The sequence below is a fragment of the Rana temporaria genome, chromosome 4, assembly GCF_905171775.1.
Source record: "Rana temporaria chromosome 4, aRanTem1.1, whole genome shotgun sequence".
Classification (NCBI taxonomy): domain Eukaryota; kingdom Metazoa; phylum Chordata; class Amphibia; order Anura; family Ranidae; genus Rana; species Rana temporaria.
The window spans coordinates 199,629,806-199,657,262 of NC_053492.1; the positions used below are offsets into that span (position 1 = coordinate 199,629,806).

At 44.4% G+C, this 27,457-nt stretch overlaps 1 protein-coding gene across 1 annotated transcript in view; it reads right to left on the reverse strand.

Moving 5' to 3' along the window:
• Window positions 1-27,457, reverse strand: part of PRSS56 (serine protease 56) — a 90,357-nt gene that overhangs the window by 48,297 nt on the left and 14,603 nt on the right. Inside the window, exons 7-12 of the mRNA XM_040349681.1 lie at window positions 22,880-23,039; window positions 22,264-22,406; window positions 19,676-19,835; window positions 19,292-19,480; window positions 13,599-13,760; window positions 8,720-8,816 (exon numbers count right to left, since the gene is read on the reverse strand). Coding sequence (XP_040205615.1) covers window positions 8,720-8,816; window positions 13,599-13,760; window positions 19,292-19,480; window positions 19,676-19,835; window positions 22,264-22,406; window positions 22,880-23,039 — 911 coding nt within the window. The remainder of the gene's footprint in view (window positions 1-8,719; window positions 8,817-13,598; window positions 13,761-19,291; window positions 19,481-19,675; window positions 19,836-22,263; window positions 22,407-22,879; window positions 23,040-27,457) is intronic.

Genomic DNA, 27,457 nt, shown 5'->3' on the forward strand with positions numbered 1-27,457 from the left:
CACATGATCGCTCCAGTCAATTGAGTCCTCCACACAGCGCCGGGTTAGATGTGAAGGAAAGTGCAGCGGCGGCGAGCATGGCGGCCGCTACCCGCCGGTGACCGGCCCGCCGCTGCTTTATATTTCTGACACACGCGTGACACTGGAGTGACTGCCTGGCATAGGGCAGGCGTCTCCACCCCTGCATGATTGCAAAGTGCGGCCGCGATGGCGGCCAGCGGCCGCCGCCGCGGCCCACAGCTGATTAATTTTGACTGACAGCAGGCGGCCTACCGGGAATTTTCCCGCTATCCCGGTAGGCCAGTCCGGCCCTGCCCAGAGGTGCAAGGTGCTGTGTAATTTAAAGGGGCCCAGAGGTGCAGGGTGCTGTCTAATGTAAAGGGGTGCAGAGGTACAAGGTGCTGTGTAATGCAAAGGGGTCCAGAGGTGCAGGGTGCTGTGTAATGTAAAGGGGTCCAGAGGTGCAGGGTGCTGTGTAATGTAAAGGGGTCCAGAGGTGCAGGGTGCTGTGTAATGTAAAGGGGTCCAGAGGTGGAGGGGGCTGTGTAATGTATAGGGGTCCAGAGTGCTGTCTAATGTAAAGGGGTCCAGAGGTACAAAATGCTGTGTAATGTAAAGGGGTCCAGAGGTGCAGTTGTAGAGAAGGGGGTACACAGTAGTGAAAAGAGATAATGAAGGATACAGAGATATGCAGGGGGCACAGTGGGGTGTTTTTACATTTTAAGGTGGGGGGTGCCAGATATAGGATCCGCCCCGGGTTCTAAATGTTGCACTGTATTTTCTGTGACATATATATGAATATGAGCGTATCATTTTTTTTTTTGGTGGGGGAGTGGTTCTTGGGTGGGAGTTCCCACACTTTTTTCCCCAGGACTTGACCCCTGATAAAGCCCATACAAAGTCTTCATGGGAGTACCAGTCTGTGAGGAGAGTAAGGCAGCCACGGCCATTTTAGCTGTGTTTTTAGTCAGTCTTGTGCTTTGGAAGTCTTCAGCTTAGCTTTTCTCCTGCTATACATGTCTTCAATATATGTTAACTAGACTCTGAGTTATTCGGTAATGTGAGATAGTAATTTACCGGTTTGACGCGTTATGAGAAGCTGTCTGGTCCCGGTCGGTGTGGAGCTCCTAAGCGGACATGTCCTGCTCAGTCAGCTTAGCGAATGCGAGATTCTTCCCGTGACCAGCCATTTACATTGTGTTACATTTTATAAACCTTTAAAGCATACGTGTTTTTTTTTTTTTTCTTAAATCAGCACAATGGATGGTTCTTACTTTCGATGAGAAGCAACCCTTGTGCTTATGGTTGCTGTCTTAGTTGAAATCTGAAGTTTTCTGCCCCTTTCCCCCCAAATCCCCTGCTGAATTTGTCATAAGCATCCTTCAAGGGAGCCGATTATGCCCACCCTTTCTGCTACCACCCCACCTTATCATAAAAGCTGTACTATAGCCTTCATGAATGAATAGAAGTGGAGCATTCAAGCATCTGCCTGTCCTTTATTCATAGAGTGCTTTTCATAAAGGAAGCCATAGTACACAGTGGCGGCTGGTGTTTTTTTGGGGGGGGGAGCTGCAAACACACGCCTCCCCACACTGTCAACCGCGCACAGGAGGTCGGTTGGTTAGTCGGACATTCAGCCCCACACTTACCCCATTAAGGTCGTGGGCGGGCAGCACTCCTATGGGCGGTGGCTTCCATCGCGTCTCCTCCTCCTATGCATCACGACAGCTTCTGTTGTGCATCTCCTCCTAGGCATCCCATAGGATCACCTATCCTTTTAGCCAATCGGGTGACAGGACTTAGGAGCTGCTTCCTGATTGGCCGGAAGGAGGAGCAGTGTGACAATAATGAATATTCATTCGCTATTGTTGCACAACTGGGTGGGCTCAGGACGCAGTGCTTGGTGCCTGGAGACCACCCTTTTCTAAGTCTATTAGAGGCTTTGGCTCTAATCACAAGCTTAAAAAAAACATTGTAATCCATGTGTCCCATGCCCTGTATGTAGATTAGGGGGCCGGACGCATGGATAGGTGGGGTGCTTATGCTCCCTAATGGAGGGGCCTCCACTGATAGTTCAGCTTCTATGAATTGGAAGGGTGATGGAAATAAATGGTATAGTTGGCACTCTTGATGACATGTCCAGCAGCTGTATTAAACCCACAGCACTACAAGATTATCACTGCAAGATTATGAAAGGTGGGGGGGTGGTGAACAGAGAATGAAATGTATATAAAAAAAATCAGCACAAGGGGCACTTCTCATTTAATGTAAATACCATCCCTTGTGCTGATTAGAAAAAAAAAGAAATTTACGCCACAATGACTGACTTGGGTTGAATTTGTGAGCTGTTTTACAAACATTGCTCAAAATTCGGCAAACTAGAATTTTGTCACATACCACACCATCTTCATATCCTATTAGGCAAGTTGTTACCAAACAAAATACATAGGAAGCATGGACCTGCCATGAGGAACATGTACCAATGGCAAAATATATTGTGGTTTCAAGGACAACATTAAAAATACATATGTATAGTTATCATGTATAATACAGGTGAAATTCGAAAAAATATGAGATAGACTCATTACATGCAAAGCAAGATAATTCAAGCCGTAATTTGTCATAATTGTGATTGTTATGTACCTGGTAATCAGAGCCTAGTTTGCAGGAGGAGGCCTCTCTTACAGCCCTGGCTCAGGAGCCGCTGGAGTGGGAACAGCGAGCTCGGGAGCACAGTGAGGTAGGAGTGCCTGGGTGATGACAGCAGTCAGGCACAGGATGGTGGTCCTTCAGGAAGGGCTGGTACAGGAGACGGCTGTTGCAGAAGTGGAGGGTCAGCGACTCTGGAGCTGGCACAGGTACTGGAACAGCGGCAGCAGGAACTGGGTAAGGCAAGCTGGGTTAGGTACAGAGGAATCAGACAGTAGCGGGGTCAGGCAGGCCGGGTCAAGCAGGTAATCAGAGGATCTCGTGGGCTAAAGCGTAGTCAAGGTTCAGGCAGGAGGTCTGGCAATGGTAGGTATAAGAGCAGGGTCAGAGCAAGCCAAGGGTCGGACTGGAGAGGTTTGGGTGGTCAGGCAGAGCCGGGTCGGTACTGGTAACAGGTTCAAACAGGGTCACAGAATACTGGTACAATGGTGCAGATCAGACAGCAAAGTGTCCCTGCAGCGGCTGACCTTTTAAAGGCAAATTGGCGCCAATCGAGTGTTAACATGCGCACGCTCCCACTGCGCGCCTGCGCACAGGCACAGACCGCTGCTGCTGTTGATCCTGTGCAGCCGCGTGCGCACACGTTGGACTCTACTGGCAGGTTTTTGACAGTGATTATATGGCTTACAGCTCATGAAAACCGCAAATCCACAATCTCAGAAAAATAGATTACATGCAATCAATAAAACAAGAATTGTACATGGAATGATATCGGACCTCTGAAAAGTATAAGCATGCATATGTACTCAATGTGGCGTGGCATGGAAGCCATCAGCCTGTGGCACTGCTGTGGTGCTATGGAAGACCAGGATGCTTCAAATAGCGGCCTTCAGCTCTTCTGCATTGTTCGGTCTCATGTCTCATCTTTCTCTTGGCAATGCCCCATAGATTATCTATGGGGTTCAGGTCAGGCGAGTTTGCTGGCCAATCAAGCACAGTAATCCCAAGGTCATTAAACCAGGCTTTGGTGCTTTTGGCATTGTGGGCAGGTGCCAAGTCCTGCTGGAAAATGAAGTCAGCCTGGACTTAATGAAGCACAATGGGACAACACCAGCAGATGACATGGCTCCCCAAATCAACAGACTGTAAAAACTTCACACTTGACTTCAAGCATCTTGCAGTGTGTACTTCTCCATTCTTCCTCCATGCTCTGGGTCCTTGGTTTCCAAATGAGATGCAAAATTTGCTCTCATCAGAAAAGAGGACTTTGGACCACTAAGCAACAGACCAGGTCTGTTTTCTTTAGCCCAGGTAAGAGGCTTCTGATGTTTGTTGTTCAGGAGTGGCTTGACAGGAGGAATACGACATTTGAAGCCCATGTCCAGCATCCGTCTGTGTGCGGTAGCTCTTTATGCACCGACTCCAGCCTTAGCCCAAAACACGTTTGAATGGCCTTTACCTGACAATCCTCTCCAGGTTGTGGTCATCCCTGCTGCTTGTGCACCTTTTTCTTCCACACTTTTCCCTTCCAAATAACTTTCTATCAATGTGCTTTGATATTGCACATTGGGAACATCAAATTTATTTTGCAATTACCTGTTGAGGCTTTCCTTCCTTATGGAGGGCGTCAATGATGGTTTTCTGCACAACTGTCAGATCAGCAGTCCTTCCCATGATTGTGATTCCTACTGAACCAGACTGAGAGACCATTTAAAGGCTCAGGAACTATTTGCAGGTATTGTGGCTTAGCCGATTAGAGTGCGACACTTTAAACCTAGAATATTGCACCTTTTCATAATATTCAAATTTTCTGAGATTATGGATTTGGGGTTTTCATGAGCTGTAAGCCATATTCAACACAATTATGATAAATCACGGCTTGAACTATCTTGCTTTGCATGTTATGAGTCTCTCATATTAGTTTCACCTTTTAAGTTGCATTAGTGAAATAAATGAACTTTTGCACAAATATCCAAATTTTTCAAATTTCACCTATGTTCCCATTGCACAGATTCCTAGAAATGGCCAAAAATAAAACAGGTCAGTGGCGTAACTAGAGACTTCAGGGCCCCGGTGCAAGAAATCATAAAGGGCCCCCCCCCCTCCACAGTGACATGACAGTCAGGTGGACCCCTCACACTGGCGGGCGGCAGTCGGGCACCTCACACGAGCGGATGAAGGCCCCCCCAGACTTGGCTGAATTACAGGGCCCAGGCGAAATGATGACTGCTGAGACACTGATAATTCCGCCACTGGTTAAAGATGTGTTATGTGCAGAGTCCGGGGTGTGCTACGTGCAGAGTCCGGGGTGTGCTACGTGCAGAGTCCGGGGTGTGCTACGTGCAGAGTCCGGGGTGTGCTACGTGCAGAGTCCGGGGTGTGCTACGTGCAGAGTCCGGGGTGTGCTACGTGCAGAGTCCGGGGTGTGCTACGTGCAGAGTCCGGGGTGTGCTACGTGCAGAGTCCGGGGTGTGCTACGTGCAGAGTCCGGGGTGTGCTACGTGCAGAGTCCGGGGTGTGCTACGTGCAGAGTCCGGGGTGTGCTACGTGCAGAGTCCGGGGTGTGCTACGTGCAGAGTCCGGGGTGTGCTACGTGCAGAGTCCGGGGTGTGCTACGTGCAGAGTCCGGGGTGTGCTACGTGCAGAGTCCGGGGTGTGCTACGTGCAGAGTCCGGGGTGTGCTACGTGCAGAGTCCGGGGTGTGCTACGTGCAGAGTCCGGGGTGTGCTACGTGCAGAGTCCGGGGTGTGCTACGTGCAGAGTCCGGGGTGTGCTACGTGCAGAGTCCGGGGTGTGCTACGTGCAGAGTCCGGGGTGTGCTACGTGCAGAGTCCGGGGTGTGCTACGTGCAGAGTCCGGGGTGTGCTACGTGCAGAGTCCGGGGTGTGCTACGTGCAGAGTCCGGGGTGTGCTACGTGCAGAGTCCGGGGTGTGCTACGTGCAGAGTCCGGGGTGTGCTACGTGCAGAGTCCGGGGTGTGCTACGTGCAGAGTCCGGGGTGTGCTACGTGCAGAGTCCGGGGTGTGCTACGTGCAGAGTCCGGGGGGTGTGCTACGTGCAGAGTCCGGGGGGTGTGCTACGTGCAGAGTCCGGGGGGTGTGCTACGTGCAGAGTCCGGGGGGTGTGCTACGTGCAGAGTCCGGGGGGTGCGCTACGTGCAGAGTCCGGGGTGCGCTACGTGCAGAGTCCGGGGGGTGTGCTACGTGCAGAGTCCGGGGGGTGTGCTACGTGCAGAGTCCGGGGGGTGTGCTACGTGCAGAGTCCGGGGGGTGTGCTACGTGCAGAGTCCGGGGGGTGTGCTACGTGCAGAGTCCGGGGGGTGTGCTACGTGCAGAGTCCGGGGGGTGTGCTACGTGCAGAGTCCGGGGGGTGTGCTACGTGCAGAGTCCGGGGGGTGTGCTACGTGCAGAGTCCGGGGGGTGTGCTACGTGCAGAGTCCGGGGGGTGTGCTACGTGCAGAGTCCGGGGGGTGTGCTACGTGCAGAGTCCGGGGGGTGTGCTACGTGCAGAGTCCGGGGGGTGTGCTACGTGCAGAGTCCGGGGGGTGTGCTACGTGCAGAGTCCGGGGGGTGTGCTACGTGCAGAGTCCGGGGGGTGTGCTACGTGCAGAGTCCGGGGGGTGTGCTACGTGCAGAGTCCGGGGGGTGTGCTACGTGCAGAGTCCGGGGGGTGTGCTACGTGCAGAGTCCGGGGGGTGTGCTACGTGCAGAGTCCGGGGGGGTGTGCTACGTGCAGAGTCCGGGGGGTGTGCTACGTGCAGAGTCCGGGGGGTGTGCTACGTGCAGAGTCCGGGGGGTGTGCTACGTGCAGAGTCCGGGGGGTGTGCTACGTGCAGAGTCCGGGGGGTGTGCTACGTGCAGAGTCCGGGGGGTGTGCTACGTGCAGAGTCCGGGGGGTGTGCTACGTGCAGAGTCCGGGGGGGTGTGCTACGTGCAGAGTCCGGGGGGTGTGCTACGTGCAGAGTCCGGGGGGTGTGCTACGTGCAGAGTCCGGGGGGTGTGCTACGTGCAGAGTCCGGGGTGTGCTACGTGCAGAGTCCGGGGTGTGCTACGTGCAGAGTCCGGGGTGTGCTACGTGCAGAGTCCGGGGTGTGCTACGTACCGAGTGCAGATGTCAGAAGTGCCAAATTTCTGCTGAAAAAAAGCCTGGAGTAAAAGTATACAGTGCAAACACTGTCTACACCAATGAAAGATACAGCCACAGCACCTGTGATCATCATTATCATGCTGATGATTACACTGTACTTCATGTGACTGTACTGTATATAGGCTGTACAGTGTGATCATCAGCATGATAATGATGATCACAGGTGCTGTGGCTGTATCTTTCATGGCTGCAGACAAAGTTTGCACTGTATACTTTTACTACTCTTGTCAAAAGTAGTAAAAGTATACTATAGCAACCACTGCAGTCTGAGTCTCAATTCAGTACTATACTAGCCTGCTGGCTGGAAGAAAAAAAAACATTTCAGTACTGTAAAGAATGTATCAGGCTGCAGAACAGTTGGACGTAAGCTGGGATGGAAAGGGTGTCAGGCAGACAGTCAGTGTGTGGACTACTAGTTTGTAATTCCCAAATCTGAGACTGGAGGCTGCAGGATGTGTTCAGTGCAGATTTATGTGAGGGGAGAGCAGAAAATAACAGGAGATAGTGAACTGGAAAGGAGAGGGGGTGGGGATCGGTGTGCGAGTGTCTGATCACTGCATAGTCTTACGGGGAACATGTGTAGGCAGTGGAGCATGTAGTACACAGAGGGAAGTAAAGCTGGGGTGAAAGATGCATCAGAAGAAAGTGAACGTAACTTTTCTCCTCTCTCACCTCGATCATTGCAGGAACTTCTCATGCATCTGGAAGCCCTCGGATTAATTTGAGTGCACTTTGTGTAGCCATTGGCTGAGGAGGCAGAAGCACCACCCCCTGCTGCCTTCCCAGCCAACGGGGCCTGCTCTGCCACCAGGCTGGAGGAGCATGACGGCAGGTGCATTGCCATGAAATGTGATTTGCCATGAAATGTGATGGTCCGGTGACTTGTCCTGAATGTTCCCCTATGGGGGAAGTTCCTCCACTGACTGCGCAGGCGCAAACTTCCCGACGGAAATCCCCGAACCTCGCCCGGCATCCAGGCTCATTCTTTAACATCCCCGTGGATTGGAGGATGTTAAAAAAAGAGCCAGGAGGCCGAGCGAGCGAAGCGAGCCGTCCGAGCGCAGCGAGGACGTGAGGCCGACTGGCCACTTACCTCACTATCCACGTCGCCCTGGATGCCGGCCGCCGTTCGGGGATTTCCGTCAGCAAGTTTGCACCTGCGCAGTGCTTGAAGGAACTTTCCCGATGGCTGGAACCATCTCAGCGCATCAGTTCGCGCATGCGCTGGAACTTCCACGATAGCTGGAACCAGCATGTCAGATCACCGGGACTCCCTTCATCCAACTCGGCCAGCACCCGATCCCTGGAACGAACAGCACGCACCAGCGGCGGTTGGGCACCTCACACGGGTGGCGGGCCCCCCCTACTTGGCGGAATTAGTGGGCCCAGTCGCAAAGGCGACTGCTGCGACACTGATAATTCCGCCACTGAAACAGGTGCTGTAGTAACTAGCAGCTGGAAACTGGTAACTTCATATGTTACTGGTATGTATATCGCCAGCACACTGGGGATCTTTGAGACAAAGTCTGAATGTTTTTTTTAGATGATCACATAAGGTGCAACATTTTGGGACCACAAAGAACCTCTTCAAGCATGCAATACAAGTTAATTTTAAGCCTCTTGAAGTATGCTGGCCTCACTCATGCAAATGTTCAGGAAATTTCAAACATTCCAATCAGCTTTCAAACTGAAAATACAGATCAATGTCACCAATAGATGGTATTAAAGCTGTGAAACAATTAAAAGTGCAGGGGGTAAGTTGGATTGATGCTTTGGTAACTTTTGTGAGTAAAGTGCCCGAGAATTGTCATGCTCATAGAAGCATTAGGACAGGAGCAAAGAAAACCCTAGAGTGACTGATACAGTATAGGAATTTAAGAACATCAAATTTACTTCATATGTACATATAGCTATTACATGTTACCTGTGTGTATCATTTCCAGACTGTGTCTCTGTCCTGTTGTATTCCTGAGAACCAGATTGTACATCCTTATTCATCTCCTCCGTGGCAGAATGCTGCTCTTTTTCAAATAAAAATACAACCATAAGCTTTAAGGCATATATTATATATATATATATATTTTTTTTTTTATTATTATTTTTATGTAATTCTTCACAGATTAGCTTAGTCGTGGTCATAGAGATACAGATGACAGTGCCACCTACAGTTAGGAAGTTGTAACAAACCGCCAAGCTTTTCTATCATGTCAGAGATCATTTAAAGCGGAGTTCCACCCAAAAGTGTAACTTCCACTTCAAGTACTGCTCGCCCCCTTACATGCCACATTTGGCATGTAATTTTTTTTGGGGGGGGGGATGGGGGCTTCGTTAGGAGTGGGACTTCCGGTTCCACCACCTCCGCCTGCCCAGGGGCTGCCAAGACGACCCCTCCCTTTAGGCGATCTCTTGGGACACGTGACAGGTCCCAGGAGCGCAGCGTGACTCATGCATATGCTGTGCGTGCCCAGCTGTGAAGCCGAAAGCAGTCATGGCCAGGTGCCCAGAGTGGCAATGGTGGCGCCGGGGGAGAGGAGCAACGTTTCCTTTCGCCCGCATCGCTGGACCATGGAACAGGTAAGTGTCTGTTTATTAAAAGTCAGCAGCTACATTTTTTTGTAGCTGCTGTCTTTTAACCACTTGAGATCCGCGCTATAGATGAGACGTCCACAGCGCAGCTCTCAAGTGCCGGGTGGACATCCCTGGACGTCCTGTTGACATTCCCTGTGCGCGCTGCTGGGGGCGCGCAGCGGGGAAACAACGTGCCCGGCGCATCGCGGGGAAGCTGATGCGTGTGCCTAGCGGCCGCGATATCCGCCAGGTACCCGCGATCGGCGGTGACAGCAGGGACGTGGAGCTCTGTGTGTAAACACAGAACTCCACGTCCTGTCAGGGAGAGAGGAGACCGATCTGTGTCCCTTGTACATAGGGACACAGCATCGGTCACCTCCCCCAGTCAGTACCCTCCCCCACACAGTTAGAATACACCCAGGATACGCATTTAACCCCTTCCTCACCCCCTAGTGTTAACCCCTTCACTGCCAGTCACATTTATACAGTAATTAGTGCATTTTTATAGCACGGATCGCTGTATAAATGTGAATGGTCCCAAAATTGTGTCAAAAGTGTCCGCTGCAATATCGCAGGCCTGACAAAAAAAATAAAACGTTGATCGCCGCTATTACTAGTAAAAAAAAAAATCATAAATCTAACTTTTGCGCAAACCAATCAATATACGCTTATTGCGATTTTTTAAACAAAAATATGTAGAAGAATACGTATCGGCCTAAACCGAGGCAGATTTTTTTTTTTTTTTTTTTTTTTTTAAATTGGGATATTATTATAACAAAAAGTAAAAAATATTGTGCGTTTTTTTTCCAAATTTTCTGTCTTTTTGTTTATAGCGCAAAAAAAAAAAAAAATCGCAGAGATGATCAAATACCACCAAAAGAAAGCTCTATTTGTGGGAAAAAAATGATAAAAATATAATTTGGGTACAGTGTTGTATGACCGCGCAATTGTCATTCAAAATGCATCAGCGCTGAAAGCTGAAAATTGGTCTGGGCACGAAGGGGGTTTAAGTGCCCAGTAATGAAGAGGTTAATAAACCTAAAAAGCCTGGAACTCCGCTTTAATGATTTTTAGAAATCCATGCAAGAGAATATTTACCATGGTTAAGTGCATCTATGCTGACTGTACCCAATGATTAGGCCATCCATGGATGTGAACATACCCATAACAAAGCCACTTTTATAAACTAATTTCTCAGAGAGAATCTACCTCTATCCAGGTTGTTATTAATTGCTGAAAGTCGGTATAATTTAATTCTTGTAAAAACTGCAACACCTTCAGTGTTGCATTGAAACCATGTGTACAATTTCAAATTATGGGTTCTAATGAATGCATCCACGCTACTATGGTTGGTTGCCCAGTGCAGAAAAGATCTGAATATTGACAATAATAATAATAATAATAATAATAATATAACATATTGGTTACCAATAATTAAAGTAAAAGTTTTCAGAGAGAACAATGGAGACCACCATTGTTGACTTTCACTCTGAAAGTAATCGTTTCCTGGCTAACTCTTTGGCTTTAAATCCCAACTGTGGACAATTTTTTTTAGATGGTCCACTCCAGCCAGTATTGACTACAATACTCACACCGGCAATCCCATGCTGTCCACCTCTTCTCCACCACATGATATCTTTAGTCTTCCAAGTTGAATGACTTCCAAAATAATGCAGGCCAGAATAATGCAGTACAATGTGAGTGCAGGTGTCATGGACATGTCCTTCAAAGGGGCATCACCACAACTCCTTTCATTAATGGTATTCTAATGCAGATCGTGGCTCTGACATCAAATAAGCACTGCTCTCTGCATGAGTGAGGATAGCTCAGCCCAGGACTTTGTGTTATCAAAATGATTGTTCTGTATCTATCTAGAAATGTAGGCATCAATGAACATATTTTGTTTTGTTCTTTACTTGCACATTTTCTTTACCTAGCAGTGTTTACATAGGCACAATAGCACTTTAATTGCACAGCCTGTGATATATATTTTATGTAATTTTTTATTTTCATAGCTATGATATATACTGTGGAATCATTCTAGTAGTTTACATAGCCACTTGGCGTTTTGGATCGTTTAGCACTTTGTGTATATTTTGCACACTGCACCTTACACTAGGAGCCTCTTTTATGGAGCATCTGGCTCTGTAGGACCAGCGCCAACTCTTTTTCTTCTCATCAATGAACAAATAGCAAAAAATATACACTAGTGGGCTAGGGATGTACCGATCAAGTATTTACTGATACCAATTATCAATACCTGTTTTTAGTGTCATGTGACAGTTTAGGGCTCCTTCAGACAATACATGCATGAAAACTGATGGGAAAAAAACACACATATTTTACTTGCGGAGACATCAGTTTCACATCAGTTTTCATGTGCGTTTTAGTGAGTTTTTACAGCCTGCTCACATATGTGCGGGCCAGCCGCAGTCTGATTTGAAAAAGAGTCCTGTGCGATTTTTTGTCTGGTTCAGGTGTGATTTCTAATCTCATACACTACAATTATCACAGAAATTACACCTGAACCAATGAACGAAATCGCACCAGACCAGGCTTTGAAATCGCACTGCAAACCGGCCGGTACACATATGTGAACGGAGTCTGAAGGTATCAGTTTTGGTATCCGTGTATTTGCACGAGTACAAGTACTTGCGCAAATCCTTAGTATCGGCATTATACTGGTATTGGTGCAGTGCTATTTGTCCCTCATTTTGGTCTGATTTATATAGTTGTATATAAAAAATACACTTTATCGTTCAAAAAGTGTTTTCCAGTGCTAAACCTTTCATCTAATTTCTAAATTGCTGCATTTGTAAATTTAAAAAGCCAATAAAAGGAATAGTAGTGGTAAAAAAAAAGCACTTGTGGCTTTAACCAATCTTTTTTTTTGGGGGGGGGGAGGTTCTCCTTTAACCACTTAACCCCCGGACCATATTGCTGCCCAAAGACCAGAGCACTTTTTGCGATTCGGGACTGCGTCGCTTTAACTGACAATTGCGCGGTCGTGCGACGTGGCTCCCAAACAAAATTGGCGTCCTTTTTTTCCCACAAATAGAGCTTTCTTTTGGTGGTATTTGATCACCTCTGCGGTTTTTATTTTTTGCGCTATAAACAAAAATAGAGTGACAATTTTGAAAAAAATATTATATTTTTTACATTTTGCTGTAATAAATATCCCCCAAAAATATATAAAAAAACACGTTTTTTGCTCAGTTTAGGCCGATACGTATTCTTCTATGTATTTTTCGTAAAAAAAAAAAATCGCAATAAGCGTTTATTGATTGGTTTGCGCAAAAGTTATAGCGTTTACAAAATAGGGGGTATTTATATGTCATTTTTATTAATATATTTTTTTTACTAGTAATGGCGGCGATCAGCGTTTTTTTTCGGTACTGCGACATTATGGCGGACACTTCGGACACTTTTGACACATTTTTGGGACCATTGGCATTTTTATAGCGATCAGTGCTATAAAAATGCATTGGATTACTATAAAAATGCCACTGGCAGTGAAGGGGTTAACACTAGGGGGCGGGGAAGGGGTTAAGTATGTCCCTGTGGGGATGGGGGGTGGCCTCACTAGGGGAAACACTGATCCTCTGTTCATACATTGTATGAACAGAAGATCAGCATTCCCCCCCTGACAGGACCGAGAGCTGTGTGTTTACACACACAGCTCCCGGTCCCCGCTCTGTAATGAGCAATCGCGGGTGCCCGGCGGCGATCGCGCCCGCCGGGCACACGCACGGGAGTCGGGGGCGAGCGGGGGGCACGCACCCCTAGTGGCTGCTCTAAGAGCCGACGTTATACTACGGGCTCTCGCCCAGGAGAGCCGACCTGCCGCCGTAGAATGACGGCGGCTGGTCGGCTAGTAGTTAAGGGGGTATGGCAGTGGGTGTGTCCTATGCTTACATACTTTTGCTAATAGGTGTCCCTCCTTCCCAACTCAAAAAGTTGGGAGGTATGTCTGTAAAGGTTATTTGGGTTTTGTTTTCACCTAGTTTTCTTGCAAAAAGTTCTCTTCCTTGCCCCTTGTGTCTACACTCATTTTTCATTATATCTCTGGAGGGAGAAATGGTTTTCACACAGCCTAGACTTCAGTCATGTGTTTTTGTTCATCTCCATCACATGTTCAATTTTTGGGGGTTTGAAAACTGTCCATTCTATGTCATTACTCAAAGTAGATCTGACATTGTAAAAATAACTTAATTCTATTTATCAGAATGAGGTACCTGGAAGGTCTCTGCGGACCCTAGAAGGGAATATGTCACTGTACATTTGCTTCATGAATTGTGGGATGGTCTGAGTAAAGAATAAAAAGTCCATGTTTTTCTGCAAAGAGTCTTCTGCCTTGCGTAGCAAATTTAGAAGGATCTGAAGATAGGATCGAAGCTCTGAAAGAACGGAAGACATACGAGTAAAAGACATCACTGCGTGCCAGTAACTTGACATCGGAAAAGGAGCTTCCACATGCCTGGCCTAGTAACATTTCTCAGACACCAACTCACTCCAGTTTTATTTATGCAAAGGGAATCAGCAGCTGTCCCAAGCCAGTTCTTTTTTTTTTAATGACCATGAAATGTATATTTATAGCCTGCTTGTATCTGCAATGTATTTTAAAATAATATCTTTAACTGTACCTAAATTGATTATGGCTGTAATTTTCAAGTACAATATCTATGCCGACTACAGGATTTCATACTCAAATTACAGAGAAAATATAATGGGAGAAAAAGGAAATTACTCTAAAAAGGTAATAAATGGTCGGACTTTGCAGGCAACACAGACAGGAATAATGAAAAACACTTTATTACAAAAATAGAATATACACAGAACACAGTATATAAAAATATGAAAAACCATATAAAGTACGAAAGAATGTCCCCTGTGCGTCTACGTGTTTCGCCGTGAGGCTTCTTCAGGACGGACAAGAGAAGACAATAGTGGTAAGTAAATTTCACTATCTTAAAGTAAACCGAACCATATAGGCATAAAGATATCCACATGTCAGGGACTTTACAGGTAGAAAAATCCCAAAACAAAGGAAAGAAGTGGCCAAAAAGATCTCCACAGGCTCTAGAAAGGCAAGAAATCCCTCTATGTAGAATATTTATGAGGGGTGCCACCCACTTGGCATGCAAAAAGGTTTAGTTCATAAGTGCGAAGGCATTAATACAGGGGGCAATAATCAACAGGAGTATTGGAGACTCATACGCTGCACCTATACCGCAATAAGTATACTGAAGTCCTGGATTCAGAAGCACACAATAATATTAGGTAGCCCTCTGGATAAATCACAGGATAGCACAGGCTATCTCCCGGGGGCTTAGTGTTGTGCCAGCCATCATATTGTGCTGGCCTGATTTATCCAGAGGGCTACCTAATATGTGTGTGCTTCTGAATCCAGGACTTCAGTATACTTATTGCGGTATAGGTGGAGCGTATGAGTCTCCAATACTGCTGTTGATTATTGCCCCCGTATTAATGCCTTCACACTTATGAACTAAACCTTTTTGCATGCCAAGTGGGTGGCACCCCCTCATAATAAATATTCTACATAGAGGGATTTCTTGCCTTTCTCGAGCCTGTGGAGATCTTTTTGGCCGCTTCTTTACTTTGTTTTGGATTTTTTCTACCTGTAAAGTCCCCGACATATGGATATCTTTATGCCTATATGGTTCAGATTACTTTAAGATAGTGAAATTTACTTACCACTATTGTCTTCTCTTGTCTGTCCTAAAGAAGCCTTACAGCGAAACTCGTAGACGCACAGGGGACATTGTCATACTTTATATGGTTTTTCATATTTTTATATACTGTGTTCTGTGTATATTCTAGTATTAAAGTATTTTTAATTATTCCTGTCTGTGTTGCCTGCAAAGTCCGACCATTCATTACCTTTTTAGACTAATTTCCTTTTTCTCCCAAATTTACAGATGTGGCAATGTGAGTGCTTCCCCCTTTCCTTATACTGTTATTCAGAGAAAATATAATGTAACAATTAATGTAACAATTAACCTCAAAGAAGAACAATCGATGTAGGTCCTTTACTGTGTCACTCTGCATGCACCTTAAAAAAAATCACGTAGGACTTAAAACACAAGGCAAATACTAAAGATATAATAGGAATTAAAAAAAAAGTGTCCTTTTTATTTTTTTCCAAGTTACCCATTTTAAAAAGAATTGCTGAATGTTTTGGATTTCACAACCAATTAGATTAAACCCCTTAGCTATGCTTCTGGGTCCCATAGTTGATTTTTAGAAACTACAACCATGCCAAAAAATCAAACCAACATCAAATTTCCTACTCAACAGAATCAACATCTACACTTTCATATTTTATGTTAAAGGAACAAAAAATAAAAGGTAAAAATGTAAATGTATAATCAGCACTGACAGTAAACTGATAAACATTTGTGCCTTTTGAGCAAATAAGCAACAGAGATCAAACAAATGGAAAATGGTTTAAAATGTACTTGCAGCCAAGTCTCTTTTTTAGATTTAATACAAATAGTTAGAACCCCCTGTGTTTTTTTTTTTTTTTTTTTTGTGGTTGTGATCCATTGGGGAGATTTGCCCTGTCAAAATGAGCAGTCCTCATATAGATCGTTATCACTGTAACAGGTGTCCCTAATAAAAGACATCCCCTCACCTGTCTGGTTTGGCGACAGCTATACCATTTTGGATATACAATCATGTTCTCTCTAATATAGTGGTCACAAATAGAAAGAATGCATGTACCCAGCAGGGATATAATATTTTTGGGGCTTATTATGAGAACACATTGTAAAAACCCATGCTACCACCAATAAAATGTGTACATTTTTTTCTGGATACATTTAACAATTTTGGAGCTTCTTCCTGGGCCATAAGCAAAGAAGTCTTGAAACAGCTTACAAATGTGCTGTGTGTGATCAAACTTGCCTCTTATGCTATCTGTTGTTCATGTAACAGGTTAGGTATTTAGTAACATGATTCTGTATAGCCACTATGGAAATTAAACTTGCTTTATTCATGGTGATTTCATGTATGCAGCTCTTGCATCCATGTAAGGTTGTATAAATGTACAGCTTTCCTTCCACTTTTCTGTCTAAATTTCTGTCTTGTGCTTCCTTTTAGTTCTCTTTAGTATCAATTGGATTAGCCACCAATTTGATCCAAGTTCTATATGCAGTGTGCATGGTAAATCTGCATACTACGTTGATGACATTCTTTATTATGAACCAAGCCACAAGTGTGTATGTGTGTGTGTGTATGTGTGTGTGTGTGTATATGTGTGTGTGTATGTGTGTGTATGTGTATATGTGTGTGTATGTGTATATGTGTATATGTGTGTGTGTGTATATGTGTATGTATATGTATGTATATATATATATATATATATATATATATATATATATACACACACATATACATAAATATACACATATATATATATATATATATATATATATATATATATATATATATATATATATATATATATACAGCTCAAAAATATTTAAGGAACCGTTTTTAATATTATAGCATCAGGTCAATTAAACTCCTGGGGTATTGATCTGCTCAGTTAAGTAGCAGAGGGGGTTGTTAATTTCAATAACACCAAAGCAACAGAAACTGATTAACAGGGGCAATAGATGGGCACAAATTAGATGACCTCCAAAACGAATGGTTTTATAGGTGGAGGCCACTGCCATTTTTTTCCGACTCATCTTTTCTGACTGTTTATCACTAGTTTTGCATTTGGCTAGGGTCAGTGTCCGAATGGTAGCATGAGGCAATATGAAAAATAGGAGTGTACTGCGCTAGTTTGATAAATAGTAAAGTGGCAACTAAAATGTTATACAACACTAATAAGAATGGTCAAAGGAAGAGCTGCGCTGTTGTAAGCTAAAATGCGACACTAGTGATAATGAAGTTCTAGATAAATATCAATTAAGATTATGAAACACTGACTGAGTGAAAACACTGTATATCTATAAATAGGTCTGTGAGACCTCAATAGGATAACAAGAGGGGTTAATTCCTAAATTAGGTAGAAACCTGAGAATTATCAAGTGAATAAATAGAAGTCTGTGTGAACAAACCAAAAAAAAAAACGTAGGAATACCATTAACAAAGCGTCAAAGGTAAAAAATGTGAATAATAAAAATTGAGGCAGAGTGTCCATATAAACTTATATATCCCCAGTGTGCAACGAATCCAATAGTCCAGGAAAAAGTGCTGACAGGATAGTGCCTCCAACAAACAATAACACTGCCGCTTACCAGACGTGATCTCTAATTATAGGAGATCAATATGCGCATATGGTTGATATCCCAGCCAGTGGTCTCTATTGGTAGCAAAAATCCCTCAGTGGGGTTCAATATTGCATAGAAGATGTCTCAAACAACGTAGCAACCCAGGATGCACCACATAAAAAAAGGAAGGGACTAGCATAGCGTAAAACCCCTAAAAATGTAATAACAAAAATGCACACTTGCATTGAAGTAGTGAGATAAGGCATATAAAATACAATCAAACCAGCCGGCTCTTCGATTCAGCAGCCCATATCTTCCAGGTCTGGCGCACAATGCGGTGAGGTCAGAACGTTGTTCCTCCCAGAGGTTGCACAGGCAGTCCAACTCCTCCAGGATGGCACGTCAATACTTGCCATTGCCGGAAGGTTAGCTATGTCTCCCAGCACAGTCTCAAGAGCATGTAGGAGATTCCAGGAGAACAGCAGTTACTCTAGGAGAGCTGGACAGGGCCGTAAAAGGTCCTTAACCCATAAGCAGGACCGGTATCTGCTCCTTTGTGCAAGGAGGAACAGGATGAGCACTGCCAGAGCCCTACAAAATGACCTCTAGCAGGTCACTGATGTGAATGTCTGACCCAACAATCAGAAACAAACTTCATGAGGGTGGCCTGAGGGCCCAACGTCCTCCATTGGGCCCTGTGCCCACTGCCTGGCACAGTTGAACTCGATTGGCATTTGCTATTGAACACCAGAATTAGCAGGTATGACACTGGCACCCTATCCTTTTCACACATGAGGGCAGGTTCACCCTGAGCACATGTGACAGACGTGAAAGGGTCTGGAGAAGCTGTGGAGAACGTTATGCTGCCTGTAACATCGTTCAGCATGACTGGTTTGGTGGTGGGTCTGTAATGGTCTGGCAAGGCATATCCATGGAGGGACACAGACCTCTACAGGCTAGACAATGGTACCCTGACTGCCATTAGGTATCAGAATGAAACCTTGGACCCATGGTCGGACCCTACGCTGGTGCAGTGGGTCCTGGGTTCCTCCTGGTGCACTACAATGCCTTATGTGGCAAGAGTATGCAGCCAATTCCTGGAGGATAAAGGATTTTATACCATTGAATGGCCCCCACGCTTGCCTGACTTAAATTTAATAAGAACACCTCAGGGATATTATGTTTTGGTCTATCTGATGCTGCCAGGTTGCATTTCAGTCTGTTTAGGAGCTCAGTGATGCTCTGGTCCAGATCTGGTAGGAAATACCCCAGGATACCATCCGTCATCTCATTAAAAGCATGCCACAACATCAGGCATGCTTTCAAGCACGTGGGGGGCGATACAAACTACCGAGTACCATTTTGAGTTTATGCAATGAAATTTCAGCAAAAAGAATTAGCCTGCTGCATCAATTTTTCACTTTTCGGGGTGTCTTTGAATTCAGCCCTCTGTAGGTTGATCATTTTCATCAAACTATGTGGCATCATTTTGTTCCTGAAACATTACCCAGTCCATAAATATTCAAAATATCCAGCATAATATTTTTCAACATTGAGATCTGTGTGTTTTCAAAGTGTTCCTTTAATGTTTTTTGTGTGTGTATATATATATATATATATATATATACACACACACACACACACAGTATATTTATAAATAAGTAGGATTTTGATTGGGGACTCACCACATCTTCTCTGTTTCTGTCTGCACTTCTCCTCTGCTAGCCGTGTGCAAGCCTCTGGGTTGAGTGGGCCTGGACAGGACTGCTTATAAAAAGAACAGACGGAGTTGATTTCTGACTTTGGATTATTTTGCTGAATATCACTCAGTGCACGCAATTCAAGACACGACGGCTCAAGGGTGGGGCTTGACTCTGTAGATGAAATAACCCTTTTTAGTAACGGCATAAATCTCTCACCTTCACAGTATTTATGGAATTTTCACAGTATGCGCTGTATCTACACAACATACTGTTATATAATATATTCTGACTTGTATTAACTCAATCAAATATACTATAGAGTGTCAAATTCTGTAGTCGACATTTACCACAAACCAAACTGCTCACTTTTCATTTGGCTTCCAATCCAGTCAATGAAGGCTGTTACTCTAGTGTATACTCCTGGTTTTCCTTTCTCTCCACAGCCATCACCCCAGGAGGTGATTCCATATAATACATATTGCTTAGATGAAGGGTCCTGGCAGGTCAAAGGTCCTCCAGAGTCTCCCTATAGAGGAAATCACCACATTAGATTATTGGTGATTAGTTCATCAAATTAATTGAAGCTCTGAAAAGAAGGTATGGCTTTTTGACAGGCTTTCTTGACAAATTAGTTGCCAGATAGCTTTTGTGTCAGAGTTTCATTAGAAACCACTGTGCATCAACAACAAATGCATTTTGTTTGTTCTGTTTTTTCTTTAAATGTCTCAATGCTCCTGATCTCCAGCTTCTTTTGGCCACTTCTTGACCACATAACCATGGCTTTTTTTCAGGGGGAACTTGGGGGAACTCAGTTCCACCACCTCTGGCTCAGATCCTTTGGTGCCTGCTCACCACAATCACTTGTAAACACAGAAGTCTGGTTTCTGTGTTTACAAGTGACAGCTTTGTAACCCCCTGAACTCTGCACTCTGTATGTAATGCAATTCTGGTTTTTAATGCCCCTTTAAGACCCTTCTACTGTTTGTGAAATCTGAACGGGTCGTGGTTGAGTTCCTGCACCTATTTTCTAAAAAAAAAGCTCTGCACATAACTATGCTGGACAATGCATGCACAATGCATGCACAATTTAAATTGGCATTTGAGTGCAGAAAACCATTCAGTTTGGAACGTAATCCTGCACATGTGGCTCTTCAAAAGTAAATATTTCTAGTCCCAGTATATCTCCTGTGGTCACACATGGTCTGTCTTGGTTTGACACTGAGAACATCTTGTGATTAGAGTTGAGCGGACACCTGGATGTTCGAGTTCGGACCCGGACTTTGAAAAAAAAGTTCGGGTTCGGGATCGAACCCGGACTTAGACCCGAACCCCATTGAAGTCAATGGGGACCCGGACTTTTGACTACAAAAATGTCTCTAAAAAACTAAGGGAAAGGGCTGGAGGGCTGCAAATGGCAGCAAAATGTCAGGAAGAGCAGGTGCAGTGCTGTTGAAATATTCAGAGTCACCTATAGAACCTGTCACTGAACTATGTACTTTATAGAAAAACACAGTATATCACAGGTGCAGTGCTGTTGAAATATTTCCCTATCGTAAGTGAAGCACAGTCAGTGACAGGGAGCCAGATAGCATTAGATGATGCAGATATCAAAAAAAATAAAGTGTGTTTCTTGAGATTTCTGGAGCCAGCAGAGTACACCTAAAACTGTCCCTGGACGCCAAATGCAGTCTTTCCCTATCGTAAGTGAAGCACAGTGACAGCGAGTCAGAAAGCATTAGATGATGTAGATATCAAAAAAATAAAGTTTGTTTCTTGAGATTTCTGGAGCACAGAACACCTAACACTGAACGCCAAATGCAGCAGCCTTTCCCTATCTAGAGTGAAGCAGAGTGACGATCTGTGCTGTGTGCCTCTATCTAATATAGAGGCACGTCACATGATAGGTCACATGCTACACTGGCCAATCACAGCCATGCCATAAGCAGGCATGGCTGTGATCAGTTCCCAGTCACAGTTGTAAAACGAATGGCGATTGGCTGCCGTGCAGCGCGCCAAAACATACCCGAACTCCGAACCAGAACTTTTTCCAATTATTCGGGTTCGGGTCCGGGTTCGGGAAAAACCTAAAGTCCGTACCGAACCTGAACTTTACAGTTCGGGTTCGCTCAACCCTACTCGTGATTAGTTCAGATCAGATATTCATACTATATATGTGTAATTATGGGAGAATCATGACCCTTAGGAAATAAAACATCCCCTCAAGAAGCCCAGTGGGATTTTTCATCACAATGTCGCTATGATATCAAGGATCATAAGAATTGGGTCATGATTGTATATGGTTTTATGATTATGTTTATTCTAATTTTCTAATACATTTTTAATGACACCATTGTTAATTGACATCTGAAAAGTCCCATAAATTCTTCCTTCACCTTCTCTAAATACTTAAGGAATGTGGAGCTGTAGACAAATGACAATTCACCCACATTAATCCTCAAAAGCCCCAAAAAAGTAGGATGTGCAAGACACCAAAGATAGTGGAGATTACTGAAGTAACGGTGCCTTCCAGAGGCATCAGCCAGATCATGTGGTTTATAGTTAAATTGGTCCAAGCTGGACCAATGTTACTATGTAAAAATTAGCCATGCCTGGAATAAATCTTTACTAAATGTAATTCAATGTGTGCTTTAAAGCCATACAAACAGTATAAATTACTGTGTATTTGATGCAATGAAATAAGAGAAAATGTATTACACAAAAGTTTATGAAGCACTGGTATTCATGCATATGCAACAGATGAACTTTTCTTTCACTTAGAGCACTTAAGAAAACTGAATAGACAAATTTTATTCAAAAAGCACAATGCTTTTTTATTTTGCAGTTGCCAACTAATGCTTTTATTTGCATAATTACGCCTATCGTCTAAAATGTTCACAGGTAGACAGATCAAACCATCCCTGTCACTGTAATGGTTTTGGAAGTCAATCTATTACCTGGCAAGAGTCAATGCCTCCGGTAAGGTAGCCTGCACAGAACATGGTGCTGGTAAACATCTCTTTCCCCAGGGTCCTCATGCAGGACTCCGGACTCATGACAGGTACGCTGGCTTCCATGACAACATCCGAGGGTGGACCATCTGATTGTATAAAAACCATTAATACATTTTTTTCATACAAACAAGTAAAGTTCACTTGTAAATTGTTGCATTTCTTTACGGAAAGAGAGGATGTAAGGTACATCTATTGAAGAGATGCTGACTTTCTGCATTTGCCCTGAGATTTGACTGTCCCTGGGTACCACATCCCTATAAAGCAAGCTTTATCCTCTTGCAAGACAAGAATATCTCTTGAAAACCTGCTGACTTGTTTATATGGGTCAGTGACTTTAATGTCAAAATTGATGTAATGTTCAGCATGCATAAATTACAGTTTTATCTAAGCACTGAAGGACTTCCTCTTATCTGTGCAGTTTTCTCATCATTATTACAGTGGCAAAAAAGCGTGTTTCCTTCCTCTTTTTCTTATCAATATGCATCACCCACATATAAAATGCTAGTCCTTTTACACAATTGTTACTGTTCCTAGCATGATAATGTATGGCTAGACTGACCTTCATAAAGAGATCCCCATCCAGCAATGTAGCAGTTTGTGCCAGGAGCAGGATCCACAGGTGCCGAAGGCAGACACACAGGTACTGCTCTCTCGGATGTTCTCACTTTATTTGTCAGCTCTATTAGGGCTACATCACTGTTAAAGGTCTTCTGGTTAAACTATAAAAAAAAGCATATACAAAATTAGATTTGTCTGGTTTACCAAAATGTTCTCAATAGAAAATGAAACAGTGCTTCTCAATCCAAGTATTTTAACAGAGCATGTTTTCCAGATTCTTGCACTGGAATAGTAGTTACAATGGGCCATATTCACAAAAGAGATACGACAGCGTATCTCCTGATACGCCGTCGTATCTCTGTTTCTATCTATGCGACTGATTCATAGAATCAGTTACGCATAGATATCCATAAGATCCGACAGGTGTAATTGTTTTACACTGTCGGATCTTAGGATGCAGTACCGTGGCCGCCGCTGGGGGGAGTTCGCGTCGTAAACCAGCGTCGGGTATGCAAATTAGGAGTTGCGGCGATCCACGACGGATTTTCGCGTTCGCTACGTCGCCGCTAGTCTAGTTTCCTGTCGCAAAGTTAGTCGTCGTTTTGGGTGCCTTAACTTTACACAGCAATCGTATTGCTGTCTAAAGTATGGCCGCCGTTCCCGCGTCGAAATTTAAAAATGAACGTCGTTTGCGTAAGCCGCCCGGGAATACGGAATTGCGCTACACGCGTCGCCGTTCGAAAAAATGACGGCGTGGGAGCGCGCCTAATTTAAATGGCACACGCCCATTTGAATTGGCCCGCCTTGCGCCGGACGTATTTACAATACACCGCCGCAAGTTTCCAGGTAAGTGCTTTGTGGATCGGGCACTAAAACTGGAAACTTGCGGCGGTGTAATGTAAACGGGTTACGTTACACGGCCGCAAATGTATGTGAATCTGGCCCAATGTGTGTAAAAGTGTAAGTCAAAAGGTTTTTAGTTTTGTTTTACTTGCATCCTAGAGACACAAGGGGAAATGACAGGAAATCTGTCCATATTAAGAAAATCCATGACTGTCCCCAAAACATTTGTCCCCATTGGACGATTTACCTTCTACCATTACTGTGGTAAAAACTATAACGTTCCCTTTTTGGTAACCAGGACATATAAACAGGGTCCCCATAAGGGGGCACATAAGGCAAATAAAATTAAAATTGGACAAGGGGTCCAACCCATTACCTCTCATCCAAAACTAAAAAATATATTGTATTGCCTTTACATTTTAACCCTAAAACATGGGTGCCCAACAATTTGAAGAGCAAGGGCCACCTGAGTGACTTGGTAACCAGTCGTGGGCCACAATAAGCGGAACAGGCGGATGGTAGTCCACTCGGCTCTATAGAGCCCACTCTACTCTCAGCACACCAAACTCACAGGTAATAGAAGTCTATGGCTCAGTGCAGGTAACCCACAGGTGCACTTTTCTGCACCTGTGGATCAGTTTGAAAGCAGCCCAGTAACCACTGCAGAACAGATATGCCCATATATACACTGTTTTTAGTAATAAACGTACCTTTAATAACAGTATTCTATTCCATCTCAGAGCAGGAGGTTGGGCCCACATCAGAGGGCTCCGCGGGCCACATGTGGCCCCCGGGCCACTGGTTGGGTACACCGGTCCTAAAGCAAAGCTACACAATGTAAACGTTTAGATTTGCTTGAGGCTTGGAATTAAGAGACTCTGAAACCTACTAATTACATTGAATAAATCAGTCAAAGCATACAATCAAAATTCTAATTTAGGCTTGGTTCAGATTGTTCTTGCCAACTGCCCAAACATCAGTGCATTTTGCCATTCTCTGTTTTCAATTTCACAGTCTCTTGGGCTGCACTATTGTATATGGATAATAAACAGGTTTAACTCTACCCTCTCTGTGTTTTCAGCTGTCCTTGACCATCTGCTCCAGGTTAAACATAGAAACGCAAGAAATGATTCAGCTCTCACCATCACTCTTGCTTAAGTTTAGAACTTTTTTGAATGCAGAAGGGGTCTTTTGGGTAACATTCCAATACAAAAGAAACAAGAATTAATGACCTTAAAGACCTTCTTAAAGGTGACCTTCTCCAGTGCAACACATGCTTATTTGATAGGAAAGTGCTGAGCACTGCACTCGGAAATAAGCTAATGAGGTATTTAACTATTACAAATAGGAAAACAGTCCAGGTAGCCATTGCATAGATTGTGATTCCTGTGGTTTGGGCAAAGTTTCTAGTAGTCTTATCTTGTAGGCCACATCACATTTATGTCAAAGGGGCAAAACCTATTTTATCATTCCATACTGTGTTTTTAGTAAGAGACCGTGTTATTATTTTTTTAGACAAATCTCCCCCTATTTCCTCCACAAGTGCCCCCCCCTTTCATATTTAACCACGTCAGCCCCGGAAGAATTTACCCCCTTCCTGACCAGAGCACTTTTTGCGATTCTGTACTGCGTCGCTTTAGCCGACAATTGCGCGGTCGTGCGACATTGCACCCAAACAAAATTGACGTCCTTTTTTCCCACATATAGAGCTTTCTTTGTGGTATTTGATCACCTCTGCTGTTTTTATTTTTTGCGCTATAAACAAAAAAAAGAGCGACAATTTTGAAAAAAAAATATTTTTTTCTAAAATATCCCCCAAAGATAATATATATATATATATATATATATATATATATATTTTATTAAAAATTCTCTCAGTTTAGGTCGATATGTATTCTACATATCTTTGGTAAAAAAAAAAAATGGCGGCGATCTGCGATTTTTAACTTGACTGCGACATTTTGGCGGACACATCAGACACTTTTTTGGGACCATTGTCATTTATACAGCGATCAGAGCTATAAAAATGCACCGATTACTGTGTAAACCATAGGGGGCAATCAAGGGGGTTAACTGTGTCCTAGGGAGTCATTCTAATTGAAGGGCAGATTGTCTCATTAGAACATGACAGATCACTGCTCCCGATTACAGGGAGCAGTAGATCTGTCATGTTGCTAGGCAGAACAGGGAAATGTTTTGTTTACATAGGCATCTCCCCGTTCTGTCGCTCCGTGACACGATCGCGGGCCCCTGGCGGACATAGAGTCCATGGGCATGGTCACGAGTATGTGGAGGGCACATGCCCATGCCCACTATGCCATGATTTAAAGGGGATGTACAGGTACGTCAATTTGCCCAGCCGTGCCATTGTATATCGTTATGCACTGGTCAGCAAGGAGTTAATGTAGAGATCTGTATTACGACATGTGCTGAATCTACTGCACTAGAATTGATTTTTCTAGAGCTTACACAGGGCTAATAGTCCTCCCCTCACCCCAACCTGACAGTACTCAGGCCTGGAGATTGGCTGCTTAGACAACTAGTGCTGCTAATCCACACTCAGAAATACTGACTATTTCACTTTGATAAAGCGGGTACATGGAGTAGAAGTAGAGTATCATTCACACTTGGCGTACTCCGTCGCTACGGAGTCCGCCTGCTCCCGTAGGCTCAGCAGGAGATCAGTCCACAGATCTCCGCTGAGCCGACGGATGACAAGCTCCTCTCTGCTCACTGAGCGGGGAGGGGCTTGTCAAGCACCGCTGTGTCCTATGGAGCGATCTGATAAAAACGGACAGCATGTCCGTTTTCATCAGATCCTACCCGATCCAATCTGCATGGACGGATGGGGACATGGCTCCCATATGTCTGTTTTTAGCGGGTCGGATGTCAGCGGACATGTCTTCGCTGACATCCGACGCTCCATAGCGATTCAGGTCCGTGACAGATGGACCCGATCGGCTCTAAGTGTGAATGAGGCCTTTAGCAGCACAGGAAACACACTATGATACAAACCTGTTACTTTCCCATGTACAGTACAGGTTCATTTTTTTTTGTCATTTGTACACTTTTTTGGATTGTTTGTACCCGGTGGCTCTTTTGGGTATTCCCTAATGCTTTTCTTCATGATTTCTCTTCCTTACCATTAGTCTAACATGGCCAGACCGTTTGCAAATATATTTTTGCAGAAATAGGCATTTCCCGTTATCTCAGAAAGTTGCAATATATGCCACTTTCCTTTATTTGTAAAGTGATTGTAATGCTTAAATTTTACTTTATTAAAAAAAAATAAGCATGTTATACTTACCTGGTATTGCACAGAGCAGCCGGACTCCTCCTTTTCTTGGTGCGCCATCATAGGAAGCCACTTCCGATGGGTGCACACATGTGGGCTCGCTCCTGAGGCGGACTGTGTGCATCTATAGACACAGTGCAGCTCTGCTCGCCCCCTGCTCCTTTCTCACAGGATTTGAGCAATGCTTCACTTCCTGGTTCCCTCACCGAGGATGGCGGTGGGGGCAGCAGAGTGGCGAGCGATCGATCGTCTTCTGCTTCCAACGTCGCTAGACTTCAGGACAGGCAAGTGTCCATTCATTAAAAGTCAGCAGCTGTAGTATTTGTAACTGCTGGCTTTTAATATTTTTTTTTTTTTTACAGCGGAGCTCCGCTTTAATGAAGGAAATGCATTATGGTAAAAAAAAATTCTGTTTTAGAACTGCTTTAAAGTGTCAATAAA